The following is a 22,465-nucleotide window of genomic DNA, read 5'->3' on the forward strand; positions in this document are numbered from 1 at the left end:
ATATATAATATTGTAGTATAGTTTTATAGTTTACTGGATTATATGTATTAATAAACCCTTAACATTACAGATGTCAATTCTATTTTTTTTTCAAATAGGTAAAACGTTTTTAGATTTTGATGGCTTTTACTACTTCACGTTACTTTGATGTTTGTTTAGATGACGCTTTTGGCACATAGTTGCCAACAATGAGTGTTTGCAGGATTCCTTCACGTGGGAACTGGTTGCCAGTAACCATCCTCAAAGAGTCATCAAAAATATAGTAAACACTTTTTAACTCTTAAGTATTCATTTTATTTAATTAGATTTATTTACATCTTAAATTCTTATTAGATAATAGTTTGTTATGCAAACCCGAGTGTGCATTTGATTGGATTATAAAAAGAAAGAGTTGTTTCAAACGTCTTCTTGAAGATTTCACCGGTTCAAGTGCTTGTCTGCATGTTTTCTATCCATTCCCAATTAATATAATCACTAGGGGGGCAATTTAGTCTTGCGGATAAGTTTTTGTTTGTAATTAAGAATAAAGGTGTTGTTTGTTTTCTTAGAGTAAAAGTTATTTTTAAGAAAGAAGTAACTATAATGACAATAAAATTTAATTATCTCCCGCTTTCTAAAATCATAAAATGTGTAGTCGAATGAAATTATTATTAGACAGAGATTGCATGTAAGAAAGTCTTTATTTCTAATAAAAATTTAAAGAGCTACCAGTACATAAAATGTAACATCGTCATTATGGCCAAGTTAAAGCATACATCAACAAATTAACATGTTCGTGTTACATTGCACGCCATTACCAGACTTCGTTTCGAATGTTTACTTAAGAAGAAAGACTGCAGACTGTTATTAAAATCAAAAACAAACTTTGAAACGTTTTAGAAGGATGTTTAGCAAGGTCCGATTTGTCAAACAAGAAAAATGTTTACTATTTACACGGGTGCTACCTTATTTGTCCCCATTGTAACTAAGTAGGAGCACTAACAAAGCAAGTCACCTAGGACATGATCCATTTACCGAATTAAAGCAGATAATGTTATTTAGTCTGGCTGTGACGTCTAAACGGGGGGTTATTTACAGCCGGCCCGTCGAAAGCTCCCGCAAAAAGCTCCATATCTAAAGCACAGGACGGGTATTTAAATCAAGCCGAAGTAGATATTCCACTTAAGTAAAGTGTGTTTTGTGTTTCCTCTCCGCTTTGCGATAAACGAAATGTATAATAAAATACTGGAATTCAGAGACTAATTATAAATGACGAACTCCACCGGATACACTGCTAGACTTAGATAAAGTCACCGGCACCACTTAGGCTAACATACAGAAGTACTTCATGGCAGACGGTTCATTTTTGACTCTGGCGCCACTGCATCCCTCTCACTTCAACTTTTGAGGAAGTTACAACTGTGTAAGTGAACCGACTGCTGTTTTATGGTCGGCTGCACACTTATCCGTTTTTTTCCGCCTCCCCCATTGTCGCTGTCTATTTCCCAGCCTGATGCGTATTTCGCACTGTTTTATATTTTCATATCAAACTTTTGTAATGGCAACATTTAAATGCAGCTGCGGCTTTGTTGCACGTCTGTTTATTAGTGATGAATTTATAGTAGGAACGTTTCGTACATATTTTATATTCAACATCTTATGTTTTAAACATTTTTCGAATGTGAAAATATGCAATCATTTATGCGAGGTTTTTCACCATTTTTTTTGGTGCTTACTCACACATGTTTCTTCATTTACATTAATTACGTATCACCTACGGCGGTTATAGCCGGAAGTCGTAGAAAAATATGGGGGTGACAGTGCAGTTTTTTCATATTACTAAGCTTAACGAGTTTTTGATAATTTAGGCTGACCCCCCATCGAGATACTGACATGATGGGTAATTTTTATGTGCCCAAATCCATTAATCATATGACGTTAATAATAATAATACATAATTATTGCGCGTGCATGATCGTGTAATCTGCAATTTTTCGATTAGTTATGATGTAGGCAGAAAAATCCACAAAGACCTTAATTACCACTTGCCATTAGAAAAAAATGCTCCATTTTTATAAATATCCACTGAAGAATTATATCAAGTCGCACATTAATTGTAAGATAAAAAGCCAAACATTAACAAATAATAAAATTCACTTGTATAAGGAAAGATTTTGTGTGGTTAAGAAAGCATAATAAAACATAGTTTACTATACCTACCTATTGATTTGCCAACAAGAAACCTAAGATTTGAACTTTTAGGAAAATTGCGTTTTTTATGTTGTTGGTAACTATAATTTTCAGAAGTAATTTTGAATGCCTAGGGTTGGTTATGTTTTGTTGTTGACGTTGACGTTTTCTGTCAACCTGCTGTCAACTATCAATTGAATTATACATACAAGCTGACAGGTGACTTAACCTAAATTTTGACACTAGTTACGATATCTTTTGTTTGTCACCAGAAACCAATCTAACCAAATTTATGGCAACTTATTCACGAATATCCCAAAATCCTAGGGAGTAATTTCTTGTTGATACGACAATACTGGGTACAATTTAGGTACAGCTCCCTTGTTTCCTCTTCTAATAGCCTGTAACAAAAAAAATTTTTTTTCAACAGAAATAAATAGAGTCAAAGTGCAAAATTTAAACTGTCATAACTTCGAATTTTTTTTTTTTATAGAATTTTGTGAACATTTTTTCCACGTTCCTGGTACCTTACCTTACATATGGCATTTTTCTCTGGGGTGCGAGTTCTGGCGCACCCTGATGTATAATTAAGTTGAATTATTCTATGAAATCTCCTGAAATCGTGTTTCAGGGTTGCCTGTCATTTATTTACTATAAAAATTAATTTTGACATTTATCAGTTGTCATTAAGAAGTTTTATCTTTCTTTAAATATCTATGGTTGCTTGATAGAAGGCACTTTTTAAAAATCATTGAAATACATTTCTAGCATTGCCCAAGTGGTTGTGAGCTTTATGGATATTATTTCATTTTTTAATAATAATTAAAATGTCGGTCAACACGATAAAAGAAGACTTTGTTTTCATTTTGTTGCAGTGAGTAACTGAAATATATTTTTGTAGTTAAGGCCGTGCTTAATAAATAACACTTTGTTTACTTTTTCATTTTATGGTTTAATCTTAGGCCAATGTTAATTAATTATTGTTATTTACTGTTGATAGTGATACCCTCTGACATTCCAGTCCTTTGTTCTCGAGTGTCATAATTATGTTGTGGCTATAAATGTCGTGTAAGATATTGAATTTAATTCAAGAATATAATTCAGAATGTGTTCATTTTCACTTTAATAAAATATTGATAAGCTTCTTGACTGTCAATGGCCTTCACAAACCAATCTTGGAAACAAATTCATACATTATATTTTATTACGTACATAAAATCGCATACATATTAAATGAAAAAAGTAAATAAACAGAATGTGAGTCACGTGGTCGATGTGATGCCTAAAATGGAGTTAATAAAATGAAATTATTTAAATACTTCTTCCATTGAAATAATTGTAATTTGTTCAATTTTCTGATAGAAAAACCTGCTTGAAGCAGGAATCTGGTCAGTCTCGTTCTTATGCTAAAATTTAAAAGAAATGTTAGACTTGAGCTCGATTACGGTTTCTCAACGAGAGAGATTTCGTGGATAAATCATTAAAAAGTAAGATTTCTTGATTGGCTTGCATGCATTCCGATCATTAATTAAATTTGTGTCATTTTTTAAATAGAGTCATGTATATTGGTATTTATATTCCACTGACGTATCTCGATGTTGCTTAATTACAATAATGGCCTCATTAACGGTGAGGTAATTGCATTGCTAGATTTTTTACGTCCGGGGCCGACGCAATTAATTTAGGAGCTTTTGTAATGGCCAAAGTAAAAAGTTCCAATCGTCAAGCAGGCTGCATTGAAAAACCACTTTCCACAGTGACTTCATAAAAGACACGTACCGCTGCTTTACAACAGCCATAAATTATTTGTCTTTATATCATTATCTACGGTTCTTCATTCTTAAAAAGCATCCATTATTTGAGTTACCTGTCTAAGTGCTTTACCTTGTTGGAGATAACTGTGGTTTTTGCTTATCTTGGGTCTCATGGGCGCTCCATCGATGCATACCTTCGATCTGGTTCTTCTGCACTGTCGTGTCCTTTTTGTTTCACCAAATTGGTCCTGACATATTTTAAATAACTATAGAATTCTCGAAATAAATTGCCGATAGTCTTGGTCCTCGATGTCGTTTTTTTGCCAATGAATAACAATTCTCGATTCCCACCGAACTAATTTCGTTTAATTCGAGTCTTTGGAAAAAATGCGGAGAGAAATTACATACACCAGCGCATTATAACAATCTAAGCGAAAGAGACCGCGTGGATACCGGATTATTATTAACTAATTATATTTTACTTTAATTATGTTTAACGAGTAACCTAAGGGAGACCGGTCGAAACATGCTTTTACGTTCAGGTAAATAATAGCATAGGTAGGACGCTATACCTTTGTTCAGGTATGCCTGCGAAATTATAGGGGAGCCACCCGCCCCAAACCCCGACGCTAAGTAAACACGGCCACAGCCACTGGCGTACCCAAAGGGAGGGCGGTGGAACTCTAGCCTACTTGCAGTTCAACATTAATAAAATTAACAATTATTAATAATTAATTGTAGAACTCGATCCATTTTCTTCCCAAAGCGGATGTTTTATAGTTTTAAACAGTAAGTAATATTAAAGTCAACTCCACAAATCGATAAATTTTATTTACTCAAGATGGGATATGGTTCGGCACCCTTGCGCCATCATCAGCCATTGAAAATTGTTACACTTCAAAATAAAAAATAAAAAATTTATAAGATTAAAAATTTAAATGTACACTGTTAAAAAATTTTCCTGATTATAACAAATGGAAAAATATACAGAAGGAATAGGATTTAAACATTATTATTATTATTATTAAAACAGTAAAACGACAAGGTCAGTGAAGCTGAAGCCTCGCCCGTGAAAATTTTTGAAGAACGATAACAACAAAATAAAATAAAAATTAAGAATCTTGTACATACAAATCACGAATACTATGCTTTTGGTAATAAGGTAACAACGAAAACATTCAAACAATAAATGTTGACTTATAATTGTTTTATCTGCGAACGTCACAAAAGTGACCCTTTTATGACTAAATGACAAAAGTAAAAGTTTTTTATTTTACCTTTCAGGCATGGAGGAAAAATTCTGTTTTTTTGCTTAAGCTTTTTTACTTTTACCATAACATTTACCAGTGTTGTCTGTTTCTTGTCTCTTTCATTGCTTCAGCAATTTCTGGAAAGGTTGTACCTCTTTTTGTTTGTTATGATTTCATTTCGAAGCGTCTTAATTTGTTCATTTACTTGCTAATTATAGTGCTGCTCTTTACTCTCGATCTGAGTACGTTTGCGGATAAAGTAGTGTATGTTATTTGGAGTAAAAGTTATTTTTGTGGTTCAGCAGAATTATTTGCCTCACTGCGTTCCGCAAAATAAACGTTCAGCTTCGTCACATGAACTATCACTTTTACTCCTAATAACATAATATGTATACAGGATGTTCCGTTTTTATTGTTACAAATTTAAACAGGTGATAGAATATTCAATTCTAAGACAAAAGTTTCCTATAAACATGTATTGAAAAATGCTTGGTAAGGGAGTTACACCCCCTGAAAGGGGGCTAATAGGTTTCTGCTAATATTTGAGAAACCATTTAAGATAAAATTACAAAATTTAGTACACCTAAACGAATTCAAACATCAAATCTCGAAATTTTTAATCAGGGGCGTCCGAAACTGGTGGGGTTTAGGGTAAAAAAATACCCTATCTATTTTGGCTCTAGTTTCTTTAGTTATGCATTGACCAAAATGGTGGTCACTTTGAACAACTCCTTTAGATTTAGGCAAATTCATTTAATTAATGTTATTATTGTAATGTTAATTAGTTGAGGTTGATTAAAAAATATGAATTTCTTGCTTTTATTATTCTGTAAATTCTGATTTATTTGAATGTTGTATTGGTGTGTAACATAAATTTTAAATTAATTTTATTCAAAAACAATAAGTCATATCGACACAAAAAATACTTTTCTGTGATAAACTATCGAACTTAAGATTTTGTTGCTGAAAGTACCGAGAAACTAAAGCCAAAATAAATAGAGTATTTTTTTTTAACTTAAACTCCTCCAGTTTCGTACGCCTGTGATTAAGAATTTTGACATTTGATGTTTCGTTTAGGTGTATAAAGGTTATCATCTGTACCAAATTTTGTAATTTTATCTTAAATGGTTTCTGAAATATTAACAAAAACATATTAGCCCCCTTCCAGGGGGGTGTAGCTCCCTTACCAAGCATTTTTCGATACATGTTTATAGGAAACTTTTGTCTTAGAATTGAATATCCTATCACCTGTTTAAATTTGTAACAATAAAAACGGAACAACCCTGTATGTATCGGGTGACTATTAATGATTGTGCTTTTTTTGCCTCCTGTTGGTGTCAAATTTAAAATTTTAGTTTGACAACCTTAATTTTTATATTCAAACGACAAACTTTTATTGACAATTACGGGCGTCTGATGATTTAATCGTCACCTGAACCATTCTGATATTACAAATTAGATATCAAATAATTCATTGTTGCGAATTGATTTTTTTGTCACAAACATTAATAGTCACCTGGTATTTTTAATAATACATTTGTAAAGTGATGTTTTTTGCACTATCATAGATCCTTTGTGTAAGCTACATGTTAAATATAATTTTCAAAAGTTGCCTATATTTTATATCCTATATTGTCATGTAATGTATTGTTTGGTAAGATAGAAGAAAATTAATACAAGGTTGTTTACATTTTGATATGAAAAATTGATAATTTTCAAATTTCTAATAAAGCAAAAATTATGCGATGATATCTGCTTTTCAGCCTAGAAAATAGAAAACCCCAACATTTTTATTTTAGTAAAATTTTAGTAAAACTATCAACTATCATCAGGTCGAGAATTAAAAATAGACTACATTTTTAAGTGTGAAGTATTTAGTTTTTATTTTTTATACAAATGAGGAAGTATATCAAATAAAAGCTAACTGAACTACACAGTTAAGTGATAATTTACCATTTATTTATATTCATTTTAAAAAACTTGGTTAAAACCACATTTTTGATTTTGAAAAACTCTGTATAAAACAGTCTTGAATGATATCACACTCGCAAAGCTTGTTTGCTGATAAAAACATTTTAAAAAATCGAATTTTTTTACATTATAATAGGTACATCAAACATACATACATATTTCGGCAAATTTAGAATTACGATTAAGAATATGGCACTTTTATCCGCAACTCAAAAACAATTATAAACTACAGGGTAGTTAGATTATCTATGGTCATTTTTGCAACCGCAAAGTTATATATTTATACACATTTGCCAAATTCTCCTTTTTTAGAACTGGTAAAGATGTAAGACTTTTTCATCAATTTTTTTATTGAAGCACCGAATTTCATTACTTCAAATGTTACGGACAACTAGCAGTGTAAACTTTGACATTTTTTTCCGACGCCAAGGCGGAGGTTGTAAGTGAAGGCAAGTTTAGTTATTTTGACTTTTTTTGAGCTCTACTAACATCTGTTAAAATATTTGCACATATTCGTACTTTAAAATCAACCCGTATAAGCATTTTTGCAACTAATTTTGCAAATTTACTGATATCAATATCGTTTTTAATAATGTTTTAGTAATACTGTTGCCTTTACCATTGAATGCAGAGACCATAATAAAAATCAATTTTATAAAAATTTTGTGATCATTGTCTAAAAAACGTTGTGTGCACCTCGGTCAAAAGTGCTTTCTTGCCCTCATCTGAATTGTAGCCTCGTCTAACGTTTCAGCTGCAAACAACAGATTCAGCTAAAAAAGATCACCTTTACGGTTTTCATACACAAATAACTAACTTATTAGCTGTTTTAACATACCAAAGATGTAATGAATGTTATTACAGCCGCAGATGGGTTTTAAAACATCTAAGGAGTAAGGCTGTTATGACATTACATCTGTGGTATGTTCATGTTTATCACTTTCTGTGAATTATTGAGTCGATATTTTCAAATAATAAAAAAAGACTTCATCGCATTTGCATAATTCGTGCAAACAAATAAAACCGCCAATGTGATGGGAAGTAAAGAAAATTTATTCCAAGTTCAAAATTAAGAGAAAAATTAACTTTTCTTTCTAATGAGTTAGAATAATGAAGTTTTAATTACAGATTTGCTCGTTTAAGGTGCTTTTTCGTTGCAGTTTTGGCGTAAAATCAAAGATATTTTTTTTTTCCTCTTGTAAACTCAATCCGAGGACTGGTTATGTCTAAGGGCGGATGTAAGGTTTGTTAATTACAGTTGGGCCGACCTTTTTGAGACATTTTTCAAATGTTGACTAAGAATTTCAAAAGAATCAAAAGAATCTGACCAACTCTTGAATGGTGATAGAAGACTTTCAGCTAAGTATAAAAATGAATGGATTTTTTAAGCTTTCTTTTGAAAAAAAAAAAAACAGAACGGACTAAAGTCACAATTTCCATATTATCATGTAGGCTTAGCTCTTTTATTTCCGATGTTGTCGGATTTAGTTTATTGTTGAATTTGATAATTTGTTAAATGTTTTGTACACCATAAGACATAAACAAATTGGTGTTTTTTTTTCAACAGGTATCTAGTTGATGCTGCAAGATCTGCCATTTCTAAATTCTAAATTTAAGAATAATACATAATCTGAACGGCCAAAAATTTAACCCAAAGATCTAACCTTTGAAGAGTAATAATTTATGATAAAAGGACCAAACTATTTTCGTCATGGGAGCTTCTAACTCAGTTGGATGTCTTTTATCATCACCACTAAGAGACGGTTCCAGACTTTTGAATCATCCTGTATAACGATTTTTTCTTTAATTTGAAAAAGTTGAAATTTTTCTAAACAAAAAGGAAAATTTGCTTTTTGAACATTTTTGTAAAATTATTTTTAAATCCAGGAATCTAGTACGCCACTGGCAAAAACAAACGAAATTCCGAAACAATCCCATCAGACATTGCTCCGATCATAATAAAAAGACTTCGTTTAATTCATTATTATTCAGACTCAGACATTTGAGCACATGTTCGGTCCATCGATTCTCATTGCAAACAACTTAGACGTGAGTAAAAAAATCGTCTCTAAATCCAAAAAAGCGGACAATTAATTTCAACAGAACTTGTACGACTCTTCAATAATTCATTAGTTGCGATGTTAGGGTGAAGAAACTCAATGTATGTACCTGTTGTACCCTGATTTTTTCGTTCGCACTATTTGAATTTATTGCACAGTCTGGGATAGTCGAGGGCCTACCCTAGTTGTATCATCAGGTCCGGCGCCATGTAACCATTATGTGCAATCAAAGTTAGTCTGCTATACAATTACTTTACCTGCACGCAAAGTCATCGAAGCAGGTCTGTAATTTACGATTGTTAAATTGCGTCCGGTATGTCCTTCCTCTTTACACGAATTTAACTGCTGGGAGGAACGGGAAGCACACATTCCTCTGATTTATTCGACGATTTATTAGCTGCATTAAGAGGAATTCTGTTATTTTTACAGACGCTTGCTTAATTCAAGGCTGGCCGACATTCTTCTCAATTTTCACATTTTTCGTAATGTATCAAGTTTTGAAATGATTTTGTTGAGATTCGGATTAGAACACAAGCAGTAATATCAAACATTATGAAAATGTCGCAAAAATACATCGATTTTACATATAGGTGCGCTAGAACTCGCGCCCCAGAGAAAAATGCCATATAAGATATCAGGAACATGGAAAAGATGTTCTATCTATAAAAATTTCGAAGTTATGAGGGTTTAAAGTTTTGCACTTTGACTCTATTTATTTCTGTTGGAAAAGTAATTTTCCAAGTTTTTTTCCTATAGGCTATTAAAAGAGGAAACAAGGAAGCTGTATTCTAAATTGTAACTCTGTTCAATGTTATTTGTGGCTTTTATTGGCAAAATTTTTGTCCCTTTACTAAATAATTGTAAAAAAACATATACAAGATCATCAGTATCATTAAATAAATATAAAAAAATGTCAAATGTCAAAAAATATATGTCAAAATTTTTTGACAGATAGAATTTTTTAAACATTTTTTTCATGTTCCTGGTATCTTACCTTACGTGAAAATTTTCTCTGGGGCGCGAGTTCTGGCGCACCCTGTATAAAATTGGCTGTTGGACAATTTCTAATATTACTTCCACATTTGCTCACAACAGAGATTTTATATTTGGTTAGGTATTATTGTTAGTAACCTATTTTCTAAATTCCCAAGCGTGGAAAGGCGATGAACTAGTGATAAAAGTGAGGCACCTGCATTTTATAACCAGGAGCCACAACCTGTCTTCTATGAAAAAATTTTGTTTAAGAAATAACATGTTGATAACTACAATAAATTAAACCCAGTTATTCATTATTTTATATTTACGCCTGTAATTTAAAAAGGAGAGTTGTGTTTGAAAAAATCAACGTTTTATTTGGAGGTGGTTGCTCTATTTTCTTGGTGCAAAATGTCCTAAAAGGAAAAAAATCTTTTTTCTTTATAAACAGCCTAAAAGCGCAAAATAGAAAAAAAATTGTACATAACTCTCGTTACAAAAGGTCATTCCGCAGTGCGACTCGTATAGGAATTTCAGACTCTTGCTTGAATGAATGTTTTCTGTAACTCGTATTTTAATATACTATTTTAAACAAAACAATGTTGTTTTTTTAACACATTACATAATAGTATTTTTATTTAGAAATTTTCAAATTTCTACGATTAATTTTCTAGAGACCGAATGCACTAAATCGTCTATTGTAAATTAGAAATTTTGCAGTTAATTATTAATGAAACAAAACTCGAAAATGCCATTACCCGACACATACTTGTCATTTTTCACTTCAAGCTATTTAAAGTGCTACCATTTTATTGAATGCTTTCATCATAAATTATTTAAAATAGAAAATATGTCAAACAAGCTGCAACTTGAACTCCTCCAACATGAAAAAACCTTTAAATTTTGACAATTTTAGCCGAATGCATTAAAAATTAAATAATACATTATTTTTAGAAATTATTAATTTGTCCCCTCTCAAGCGATGTCATTGCTTCTCTACGACGTAATTAAAATATAAACTCGCCTTTTCAGCTTCACCGTCACTGTAAAATTTGCAATTTATTGCATTATTATAATGTTATGGTTGATGATGGTCGCGAGGGGAGCACTTATGGTCTTCCCCACGGAGTATATAGAGAACGAGATTACATTTTACCATAGTAATGTGTACTTATTTTATTTTCAGATTATGTGCGGTGTTTCTGCAACCTCCCGCAGTGCGTCAGCACTGGTTATATGTGCTTATCCAGTGAGGGCGGCTGTTTTTCCAGTTTTCTGGATCATGCGGGTCATCATTCCAAAGACTATCGTGGACGTCATGGGTGCCTGGAATTTCTTAGCGAGTAAGTGCTTCATGAAACTGAATTGTTAATGAACACTATTAAAATTATATGTATGTAGGTATTCAAAAAGAAGTTTCATAAAGTCGAAATTTATGGTACGAGTTGAAGTTTCAATAAGTAGCTTTTTGTACATATTTGCAATTTATGTTTACCCATCGGTCTTTAATAACACCGCTACTAACCTTTAAAAATTTCATTAGGTAATGTATTCAAATGACTCATTGCAGCCCTCAATGTTTTAAAAATCTGACGCAGAATGCAAAAATTTGAAGAAATCTATTGACAGGTTGGTAAATCCAGCTACAGTATAATAAATGTCCTAATTAAGTGAAATAAAATTTAGAGAATCCGACTTGCAAAAATGCGGTTATATTTGTCGATTATAAAATTAGCCGGTCGGTTGCGTAATGTGAAGAAAATCTTTACAAATCGTGTCCCAGTTTGCGACAGGTTCTGCTGGTGCACCTGTACCATTATTGCGAGCGAAACAAAAACTTTATAATGTTGGACAGTTATAACGCTTGAGACTTTACCTCTCGAGATATCCAAGTTGATTTAAGGCACTGACAAAAAAGCCGATTAAATTCCATTGTGTAACAGCTCGGTCATTATTTTTCTAATTAAGTCATAAATGGGAATGATACTTTGCTTTGGCAAAAGCTGCTAATTATTCTGCTTTTTAATAGTAGAGTTGAGGAGGCACGTCGGCAAATTCACGACTTCTGAAGAGTGCCCGTTCTTTCTCTCTGCACGAGCGTGTTGTTTGACCTTATGGCTAAATATAACCGTACTTTGCCTTCAATCTTGCGATTTCCTCCAGGAATTTATTCGGTGCATCGAAGTCTATTCCGTGTATTGATGGCGAGTGACATTTGCCATCCGCGGCTTTTTACCAACGATTATTTTCTCTACCAACATAGATGTAGTACTTAATAAAATGACGGCAATTTAATGCATTCTTCTTTTTTCTGCCTTTTTACTACAACTTTACTTCCTATACCGCTGCAAAAAGAGACTATACCTTATTACATTCCTTGTACGTACAATTTACACGTTTCTGCAATTATTATAAGAATTATTAATATAAACTTGTTCTGAACTAACGGTATTATGTTATTTCCTGAGTCATTTTGCAAAATAAGTCATGTTTTGTTCATTTTGTATGAAATATTTTTGTACTGCTGTAATTATAGGTACTGCAAATGTAGTTCATTTACATAATTCTTCCACTAATTATTACATCATAATTTATAAATAGACTTCCAGAGTAGATTTTCATTTTTAACAAGAAAAGTAAATAAAATAAAAACAGAACCGTGCGTTCAATTTTTACAGGCTAGTTTTATTCTAAGTAGTTCTTTAAGATTCCTCGTGTGACGGGTTCGTGTTCTGTTCATCGAACATAATAATGTAATAGAACATTTTGCGCTTAATGGTTAATAATAATGTATGGCAAAAAAATGTCGCGCTTTAGGCACTTGTAATAACGAAATTTCAAATATTTTAGCAATAATTATGTCGTATTTGTTGCAATTTAAACTTTTTAAACATCATAATCATAATTCTTTTATTTTTGTAATAGCAAATCTTTTGACAAGAATACCGATTATGTTTATTGTTTATTTTACAATGAACCATTAACAGGAAATATAGCGGTTTTTTAATCAAAATTAAGCCATTTCCTTGCAAGTTTATTACGATGCTAGGCAGATACAAACTAGAAACAAATTACTTGAATAAATTAAATTAATTAAAAAAAAACTTAGCAACTTACCTTTAGATGGGATGTGAAAAAATAATGCAAAAAGGAAGTATTTCCTGTTGTTAGGTAGTAACGGCAGAATACGAGTATGTCGATAACTGATAGTGACAATTTTTACTCTGATATACCTGTTTGTCTAGCTACAAGGAATTAATAATTATCGACGTATGTTCATTTTTCTTGGTAACAATGACCATATCCTGTGTTCAGTTAATTCTTCACGTTTATCGCTTCATAGCAATCGATTTTGTTTAAACTGCTTCTGCAAAACTACAATTCTTCAATTAAAGTTAAAAATTTGAAACGTTGTTTACCTTACTATTGCTCGTCACCAAGAAAAATGTAGTGTGGTCCACAAGCACTCAGTTTTAGTCAAGCGAAACCAATAATTTCTTCTGCCAATCAAGTAATGTACATTTGTTCAATGGACATAAAAATGTAATTGATGTGTTTATTTCAATTGGTGATCAAACTTTTAACATTGTGATGGCATGTTGTGTAAATCTAATAATTTTATTTGAAAAATAGTTTTGTTTTTGCTGACTAAATTGTCAAATTATTTATACATTAATTAACAAAAAAACAAAAGCAATGTAAAAATGATGTAATTCTAATTAATTGTTTAGACCTTTGAATCAGACATTTTAAAACCGTTAATGTATTTAACAAAAACAGAAATATTTTCAACAAACTTTACAGTACCTATTCTGTACCTCAATATAAATGAGGAGAGCCTCATGTGAAAATATTTTTTTTTATTAAAAACAATATTTTACCTGATATTTAAAATTTAAAGCACAATTCTTTTTTCTCATTTACGAATAATTAATTTATGTTTTTATTTTTATTTTAGAGAAAATCGCGTTGTTTGTGCGGCTGCTTCCCGCGACAACGCCACGAAGAAAAAGACGCTCACTTTCTGTTGCCACTACGACATGTGCAACCACGTCGACAGCCCCCAAACAAAAGACATAATAAACAACACCCAACAAGGTACGACACTCCAAGCTTCAAACATAACGATTTTTCTAAACTTATCCAATTTTCAGAATCCCATGCAACAATCGGCAACTTACAACAGCCCATCGACTATACCAACTCCCAAGTGTGGTTCCGAGCGGCGACTATAGCAGTGCCTGTGTGTGGAGCAGTCATTCTCTTCGTTTTGATCGCACTAGCAGTTAAAATTTTAAGAAGCGAAAATCAGAATCACGCTACTCAAAAATTAGGGTATGTAGAGGCAGTTTAAGTCGTATATTTAATTATTTTAACTGTGGATTTTAGAACGTCATATGAACACCATATGCCTTCTCAAAGCAAACACGGCTGTGACAAACTGGAACGAACTTACGATAATATTTTGAGAAGATCGCAGCATCAGAAATGTTTATACCACCAGTACCAAGGCGATGATTTGCAGAGGATTCAAGTGCCTTTACTTATCCAGAATAAAATTGGCACGTCTCATACGGGGAATAAGAACGAAACCAACGCTAAATTGAATCTGATGCAAGGAGAGCACGTTATTAACGACTATAAAGACGCAAATGTGGTGTCGGTGGTTTTGGACATTGAGAAGATCACGCCTAAGTGTTCCAAAACTAATTTAGTCCACCATGTAAACACCGACAAAAAATACTTAGATGATAAGTTCATAAATGAAGTTCATAAATAAGTTCATAAAAGAATTTTATTAATACGCTTAATCAATAAGGATTGAAAAAATCTTCACTAACAAGGAACCAAAGTATTTAAGTAGGGTAAACATCAGAGTAGCTATTTCATAATAAAAAATTATATTTGACAAGACTAATGCACTTGCGGCTGTGACATTCTTGGCATTTTTGCGACTGATCAGCGTTTTCGCACGATAAGATGCTTTTTCCAAGTTTCATACATTCTTATCGTGCCGTGATGTTTACCAACCTGACAATAACGACTGCTCAAATTTTAATAACAACACGATTAGTTTGACGTAAATATGTACATATCTTTGTATACTTTTAACATTCTGACTGTATTCGCTTATTTTGTATAATATTAGTTAAGTAAATGCTTATTTATTGTATTTTAGAAATACTGTGACTTTTATATTCAGCAAATAAATGTTCTAAATCAGATGTAACGTCTTTATTTAAAAAAAAATTTACTCAACAAATAATTTATCGAGAAAAGTTCAAACGACAAGAAAACTGGAAAATATGTAGTACAAATTTCTAAAAACCGTAACAAGTACAGATTCTTTCAAGTAAAAAAATATAAATCAACAAAGATGACAATTCTGTTGACAATATTACAACGTGAATATACTTTTGCTTAAAAATATACATTTATGAGATTGAAATATGTTTGCTACAAATATAGTTCTTCGAGTAGGTTGTCTGCCTACCAAGATCAAGATTACACAATATTAATGATAACTCATTCAACTAAAAATATTGTATATTAATTGAGTGCCATTTATAGATGACATGAAACAAAATGATTTCCTCTTAGATACCAATAACACTCGGATTTATATTAAAACAGATAAATAAATGACTAGAAAGAAGTAAAAGAAACTGTCAATGAACATAAAAACTAAAAGTACAACTAAACAATTCATTCCAACTACATGCCTGTTTAATTCATTCATCTAAACTATATTAATAGCAAAGTTATTGGATTTTCAAATTCTAAACACATCTCTCTATGTATCACAATAAGTATGTAACTGTATGTTACATCAAAACAAGATCTAATTTAATGTGATAGCTTGTTTTGATAATGAAATATTCTAAATACTAGCGCCTTAATTATGTTGTAGAAGACATCATTGCAAAACATTACAAAAATCTTCAAGCACTGTATGTTCCCTTTCTCTAGAGAAATAAAATACTACTAATATATACAAAGAAAAAGATGAAAGCCGCTTAACGCACAAACAAAATGTAATATAAAATACTACAATTTTCAGTCAAAGAACGAGGAAAGAATTCAATGTCGCTATTAAAATCTAATAATTTAAGGCATTGGATTGAGGATAACTTTGTATCTATCAAGACTTTGTCTAATTTAAAAAAAAAAATTAAATAAGGGAATTACTGTTGCAATTCACCCTTTCCATGATCGAATTAACGTAAGCTTCGTGTATCTGTCTTGTAAAATTTGAATTAGTCTTCAACAAGTGAATGAGTGCCTGTGCTAGTTGTTTTTCCGTCAAGAGATCGATATTTTCGACTTTAGTTTCCATCTTACTGTTGTCTAGCTTTTCTGCATTTGTAGGAGTCGTAAACATCATAGGAGTCATCAGCTGCGGTTTTTGCGCGTTGTCTAGGAATTGTGCAAAGGGTGACGTCCTCAGCGCATCGGCTGGCTCTTCCGGTTGTTGCAGTTGACTCGGCCCTTGCAGAAGGAATGCCAACGGCGATGATCCTTGATAGGCTTGGTTCGGGGGTGATACCCCCATGAAATTCATTCGATTTTCTTGGTCTTTTCGGTCGATCGTGTTGCTTGTACTTGGGAATGAAATCGGAACGCTGCGCCTGTCTGCGTTTATTTTGTGACGTAAGGTTACCTACGAGTAATTAGAATTTATAAGATGATTGTTAAACGAATGAAAATTGTGTTTTATTACACTGTTACGGTTACCTATATGAATGAACTCCTTTACGTAATATATTTATAAACCAGTAGCAATAAAAGTGACATATGCGTTGTTGTTAAACACTGGTCATTAATGACAAAAGTGACAGTGAGGCATTTGTTTATTGCTTGTTATGTTATGCAAAATGCGAATAGGTGTGCTGCATTTGTTTAAAAAATGGCGCCTGATAGTGGCAATACATTGCGATAATGAATGATATTTACTATTTAATACCGTATTTGCAATAATGTTAATAATCCTTAACTGTCTTATTTAATAAGTCGAGTTCCTTTCGTAAATAAATATGTATATGCTCTATTTATTTTGCATCAGAAAAAAATATATTAACGAGGACTTAAATATGTCAAAAAATTGTTCAGTGTGGGTGTTATATAATAAGGAAATCGTATTTCAGCTTATGACTCTTGTAAAATAATGTTTATAATTTTTATTATTTATAGTATGATAGTATTATTACTTGCTGTAAATATGCTTCATTGTCAAAGTGCAAAATTGCTAGTACATACTTCACTTTTATTTTAAAGAGATGAAATTTAATGCATTTATGGTTAATTCAAATTTATATTCATAATACTGAAAATAATAAAGCCACGTTATAATTTATGGAAGTGTAGGAGTTTTCACATTATCACCCAAGAGTTATTGTCATGTGTCCATAAATATTCTCACAACATTAATGCAGTAAAATAAGATCTGTATATTTCGTATTTTCCCTTTCTAAGATTTATTTTGTTAACATTTTTTACATATATAAATAAAGGGTTCAGAAGTCAATCAGGTATGTCACAATTTTTCTCAGAATTATTTATGTGGATGAGAAGATACTGTATTGTTAATTCTTTCAGTTGGCAATGCACGTAAGTCACTACCTTAAAGTATTAACAATTCTCTTTTAATAAAGATTTTGTTTCCACCTTTGCAAGCTTTTTATACAACAAGTGGTGATCCAGAAAGACTGTGCCTGTTGGTAACAGATTTGAAAGTCATTTTGTTAATAATTTGAAATACTGCAACGGGATACGGTTTTGCTTGACAAATACTTGACGTACAACCCCTCAAAATTGTTCAATTGTTGGTAATCAAAGGCGTACTCCAATAGTAACCTTTAAAAATTAGAGTCAGGATTGCCAACCCCTCCACGTTGCCAACAGATTGTGGATCGATCACTTTGTATTTCAATGTTCAGTACTAACTTATTAGTGTTGTATAAATGATAACAAGAAAGAAACTTTGTAACTTAACTTTCCTAATTATGTGAATAAAAAAAAAGTTTCAAAAACTATTTTTTCATAATCTAGCAATTTTATAAAATGTTTCTCCATGAACAGAAAAACATGATTAAATAATGACGAAATGTTAAAATAAGTAAATAACCAAGTTATGTACAGTGCCGGATAATAAATTTGGTCCACCACTTCGAAAAAATTAGATGTAAATCTTGCATTATTGTCAATATAATTGACGTGAAATATTTTTTTTTTTTATTGTCATAATACTGTCACCACTGTCAGGCATCAAACTGTCCTCAATCTGCTTTCAAAAAACAAAGTTTGAATAATTTCCCTTTTTCTACAGGGTATGATGTCAGGTAGACAAATTTCTACATCTAAACAATCTAGATTATAGATAGACTATGACAATGTATGACAAGACTTAAAAGTTGAGGTTAGCTCACTCATTATGTAGGTTGCTTTAGAGGCGAATGTCATTTTGACATTTGTGGTGGACATTTATTGTCCAGCACTGTACCACAAAAAATTAAAAACATAGAATTTGAGCTTTTTAAATATTACGTAGTTCATTTGTAATGTCATCTGTTTGTTCCATATTTTTTTGTTTTTAAACAATTTTGTACGTACAGTACAGTGACGGACAATAAATTTCGTCCGCCCTTTTTCACAAAAATTCACTGAAATCTGTGCTTTATTGTCATGATAACTGACATTTAAATACGTATTGTCAAATTTAATCAAATTCTTATTTATTTTGGAACGGATTTTCAACTTGAAAATGAATTGGTACTATACCTCAAGCAATGTAAGACAAAGCATCAAAGATTTTGTCAATATGACAAAAATTAATCAAAACAAAGTTAGAAAAACCTAAACACTAATTTACACTTTTAGCCTCTCATGGAAATTGGGCGCACGAAATTAACTGTCCGTCACTGTGCTGTAGGTGTGAGCATATACATTTTTCCACCCTGTATTCATAAAATATGTAAAATAACTGAAAAAAAAGGAAAAAAAAACTTTTTTCTAAACATTATTCATAGAAAAAAAGAATGAAAATTTAGAATTTGAATTTCAGATTTGTTATTACGAAAAAAAATCATTAAAAATGATTACAGTACCAAATTGTATCAAATTATATCGAAAGTAGTGAATAGTTGTAAGAACTGCATATTTTACAAAAAGACAGCTACAATTTGGGCATGCACACAGTCCAGAAGTCAAAAGCGGTGTAGAAACAAGAAAACACAAATAAAATGTGACACTACACCACTGACTACCATACACTATTTTTGTAAACTCAACAATTTAATATTATTCAAGTCATGGTAATAAATGCAATAATACAACTAACACTTTTGTAAAAAATGTAACGTTAATCTAAATTTCATGCAGTTCATTTAATTAACCAATTAACCAAAAAAAAAAAACATGATAGTAAAAACTATAACAATGTGGCCGAGCAAAATAAAAATTGTATAATTTGAATTACTTAAAATTTGAAACTAAAATCTAAGATGGATGATACCTAATTTATTATTTTGAAGAATAACAAAATGCAAAAAATTGATTAAAGTAAATAAAAAAAGTACTCAACTAATGAATTTAAACCCACTTGGACTTTGTGGTGTTCTTTCAAACGATGGTTCATTAGAATTGGCACTTAGTTTTCCACTAGATTAATTTTTATATAATTGCCGACACGGAATTTTGGACGATTTGTCATTTGACTGACATAAAAATGTAAAACAGACCTTATGTTACTAACCGAGCAACTAACCTTATTTTCGGTTTTATAATTTTTATCCTGATACTCGTAGCTACAGAAAAAATGACAACAAATCAAAATAATTTATTGAACTTATATAAAAACACACGTATTGCTGGCATTATTGTTTTGGAAAATCGGCGCCAAAAATAAATTTCAACTAAAACTTTGAAATCTTATCGATTTTCTGGATCATATCATACCAGGTGAATAAAAAGTATGGAACCAAGCGTTTTTTTCGTAAACTAAGCACTTTACGAAAAAATAATTAGTGTAGCGTAAAGCACAAATAAAATGTGACCATTTATCAAGAATAACATTTTTCAAAATGTCTTTTAGTTTTCGAGTTCTGGAATTTTTTTTTTTTTTAATGGCAACCCACCATGGTAATTTTTTTAATTAAAGATTATGATCTAAAAATGACCTCTAATTAAATAAAATTGTTTTATAGCCATTAATTGTTAAAGTTGCATTCCGAGCTCATCACGAAGATTTTCCGAAGTTAACCGAAGTGGTTGTTTCATGCTTTTCATCAAGGAAGAGCGCTGATTTATATGCAGGTGCTTTGGGGTAGTTTCGAATGACTAAAAATAGAAGAAAATTATTTGTTTTTACATTTTTTGATCCATCCGGAACCACCCCAAAGCACCTGCACCAAAAACCGGGCTCTGCAACGACCAAAGTCATGAAACGACTCCCTCGTTCAAGTTCGGAAAATCTTCGTGATGGGCTCGGAACGCAACTTTAACAATTTATTAAAAAAATTACTGACTAGAAAACAATTCTGTTTAATTAGAGGTCATTTTTAGATCATAATCTTTAATTAAAAAAATTACCATAGTGGGTTGCCATTAAAAAAAAAAATCCAGAACTCGAAAACTAAAAAAAATTTCGAAAAATGTTATTCTTGATAAATGGTCACATTTTAATTGGACTTTACACTACACTAATTATTTTTTTTTGTAAAGTACTTAGTTTACGAAAAAAACGCTTGGTTCCATACTTTTTATTCACCTGGTATGTAACGCGTGTTTATTTTAATTTGGCATCAAAGCTATCTGTGAAGGTTTGATTGTGAACGAACCACCGTATTGAAAGTTATTAATATGACATTTAAAGGGGCAAGTGGAAGAAGGTGTTAAGTAACATTTAAAAAAAAGTCCAGTTTGATGTGGATGAGAGAGTTAAGTACATGATACGACTCGTGGCATGAGTATTTGGCTCTATCTCTCAAATCAAAGCAGATACTGAATGTTAGAAGGAGCCACGTCGCAATCATAATCACGCCAGTTAATTTTACTTAAATCCAATTATCTCATAAATATGTTATTGTAACATCACACCTTCTTCCACTTGCCTCTTCATTTGACACCTCGCCGGGCGTAATTGTGGTCCGTTCACAATACACTCATATCACCGCCAACTATGGCGCCATATTTAAATAAACACCCGTTACAATTATTGCCTCAGGCTGATAGCACTAAAATTAAGCATACAAAAGTTCCTTTTGAAATTATAAATTGTTTAAAATAAACCTTTAAGAAATCTTTTATACTAAATGCAATATCTCATGCATTATGCAATTCGTTCAATTCAGCTAGAATAATTAAAGATAGTAAAAAAAATTACCTGCTCTTGTGGAGTTATGGACCTCTGTTGTTTTTCAATATGTTCAACTGTGTGAGCCGGGTTGGACATCAGCCTCTGTAACACGTTCTCTCCGTCGCCCCCAGACACAATGGGCGTTTGATGTGTTGACTTTGTGCTGGCTTTAGCAAAAAAGTCCATAACACTTTTTGAAGTACAATCCCTAGGTGTAGAAAACGCCGGCGGTACCGAATCTTGTTTCGTCGGAGTTTTATTGAAGTCTTCTTGCGCTTTTGAGAGAAGGCTGAAAATGTCGACCCCATTCTCTTGCTTCTTCGACCTTTCGTTAGACTTGTCTTTGAGACTCTCCATTACGGTCTCAATTAAATAAGTAATATGTACACACTCTTCGCGGTTGAAAAACCAGATTCCAAATATTTTACTTTTTGAATTCCTGTAGAGCAGAAACGGTATTTGCATCTGATAATCAAAGTCTTTCACAATAGGTTCTATCACATTATTTGTGTTGAGTCGGTTCATAACCATAATACTGTGAAACGGTTCTCCATTTCTACTGTATATAAACAAAGCACCTTCCGTATCTGTTTTTTCCCATTCGTTGGTTGAAGTATTGAATTTGTATAAAGCAACGTGTGTAGCAGTCGCTAAAATATCTTTCACATATGGATCAACTCTTTTGATAGACGTAACACTCATACGCAATTCGATAGAATCGGCCATGATTTGAAACTGCAAAAATGACGGTAATGCAGATCGCGGCCGGTAACATTTACTTTGCACAAAACTTCAAGTTTTCTAAACAAAACAAATTACCGTATTTTCACGAAACAAACTCAATTAAAACTAATACAATACATTTAACACTTTACAAATCCGTACAACTCGTAAATTTTCGATAAATGTTTCAAAAATTTAAGATTCTAGTTC

General features: G+C 31.8%; 2 protein-coding genes across 2 annotated transcripts in view; one reads left to right on the top strand and one right to left on the bottom strand.

Annotated features, from left to right (window-relative positions):
- Positions 1–15,404, top strand: part of LOC123015907 (BMP and activin membrane-bound inhibitor homolog) — an 18,193-nt gene extending 2,789 nt beyond the window's left edge. The window contains exons 2-5 of the mRNA XM_044415967.1: positions 11,366–11,522; positions 14,138–14,277; positions 14,334–14,514; positions 14,569–15,404. Of these exons, the coding sequence (XP_044271902.1) occupies positions 11,366–11,522; positions 14,138–14,277; positions 14,334–14,514; positions 14,569–14,959 (869 nt within the window). The 3' untranslated portion in view covers positions 14,960–15,404. The remainder of the gene's footprint in view (positions 1–11,365; positions 11,523–14,137; positions 14,278–14,333; positions 14,515–14,568) is intronic.
- On the bottom strand, positions 15,400–22,278 carry LOC123015906 (mRNA-decapping enzyme 1A). Its single transcript, XM_044415966.1, has 2 exons — positions 21,560–22,278; positions 15,400–16,840 (listed from the first exon to the last, which is right to left on the bottom strand). Exons 1-2 carry the CDS (start codon positions 22,256–22,258, stop codon positions 16,352–16,354), a joined length of 1,188 nt encoding a protein of 395 aa, XP_044271901.1. The 5' UTR covers positions 22,259–22,278; the 3' UTR covers positions 15,400–16,351.
- Between the last annotated feature and the right edge of the window lie 187 nt (positions 22,279–22,465).

Source organism: Tribolium madens, unplaced genomic scaffold, assembly GCF_015345945.1.
Source record: "Tribolium madens isolate multiple individuals breed KSU strain unplaced genomic scaffold, Tmad_KSU_1.1 Scaffold_19;HRSCAF=116;Tcas5.2_LG9, whole genome shotgun sequence".
In the NCBI taxonomy this organism is placed as follows: domain Eukaryota; kingdom Metazoa; phylum Arthropoda; class Insecta; order Coleoptera; family Tenebrionidae; genus Tribolium; species Tribolium madens.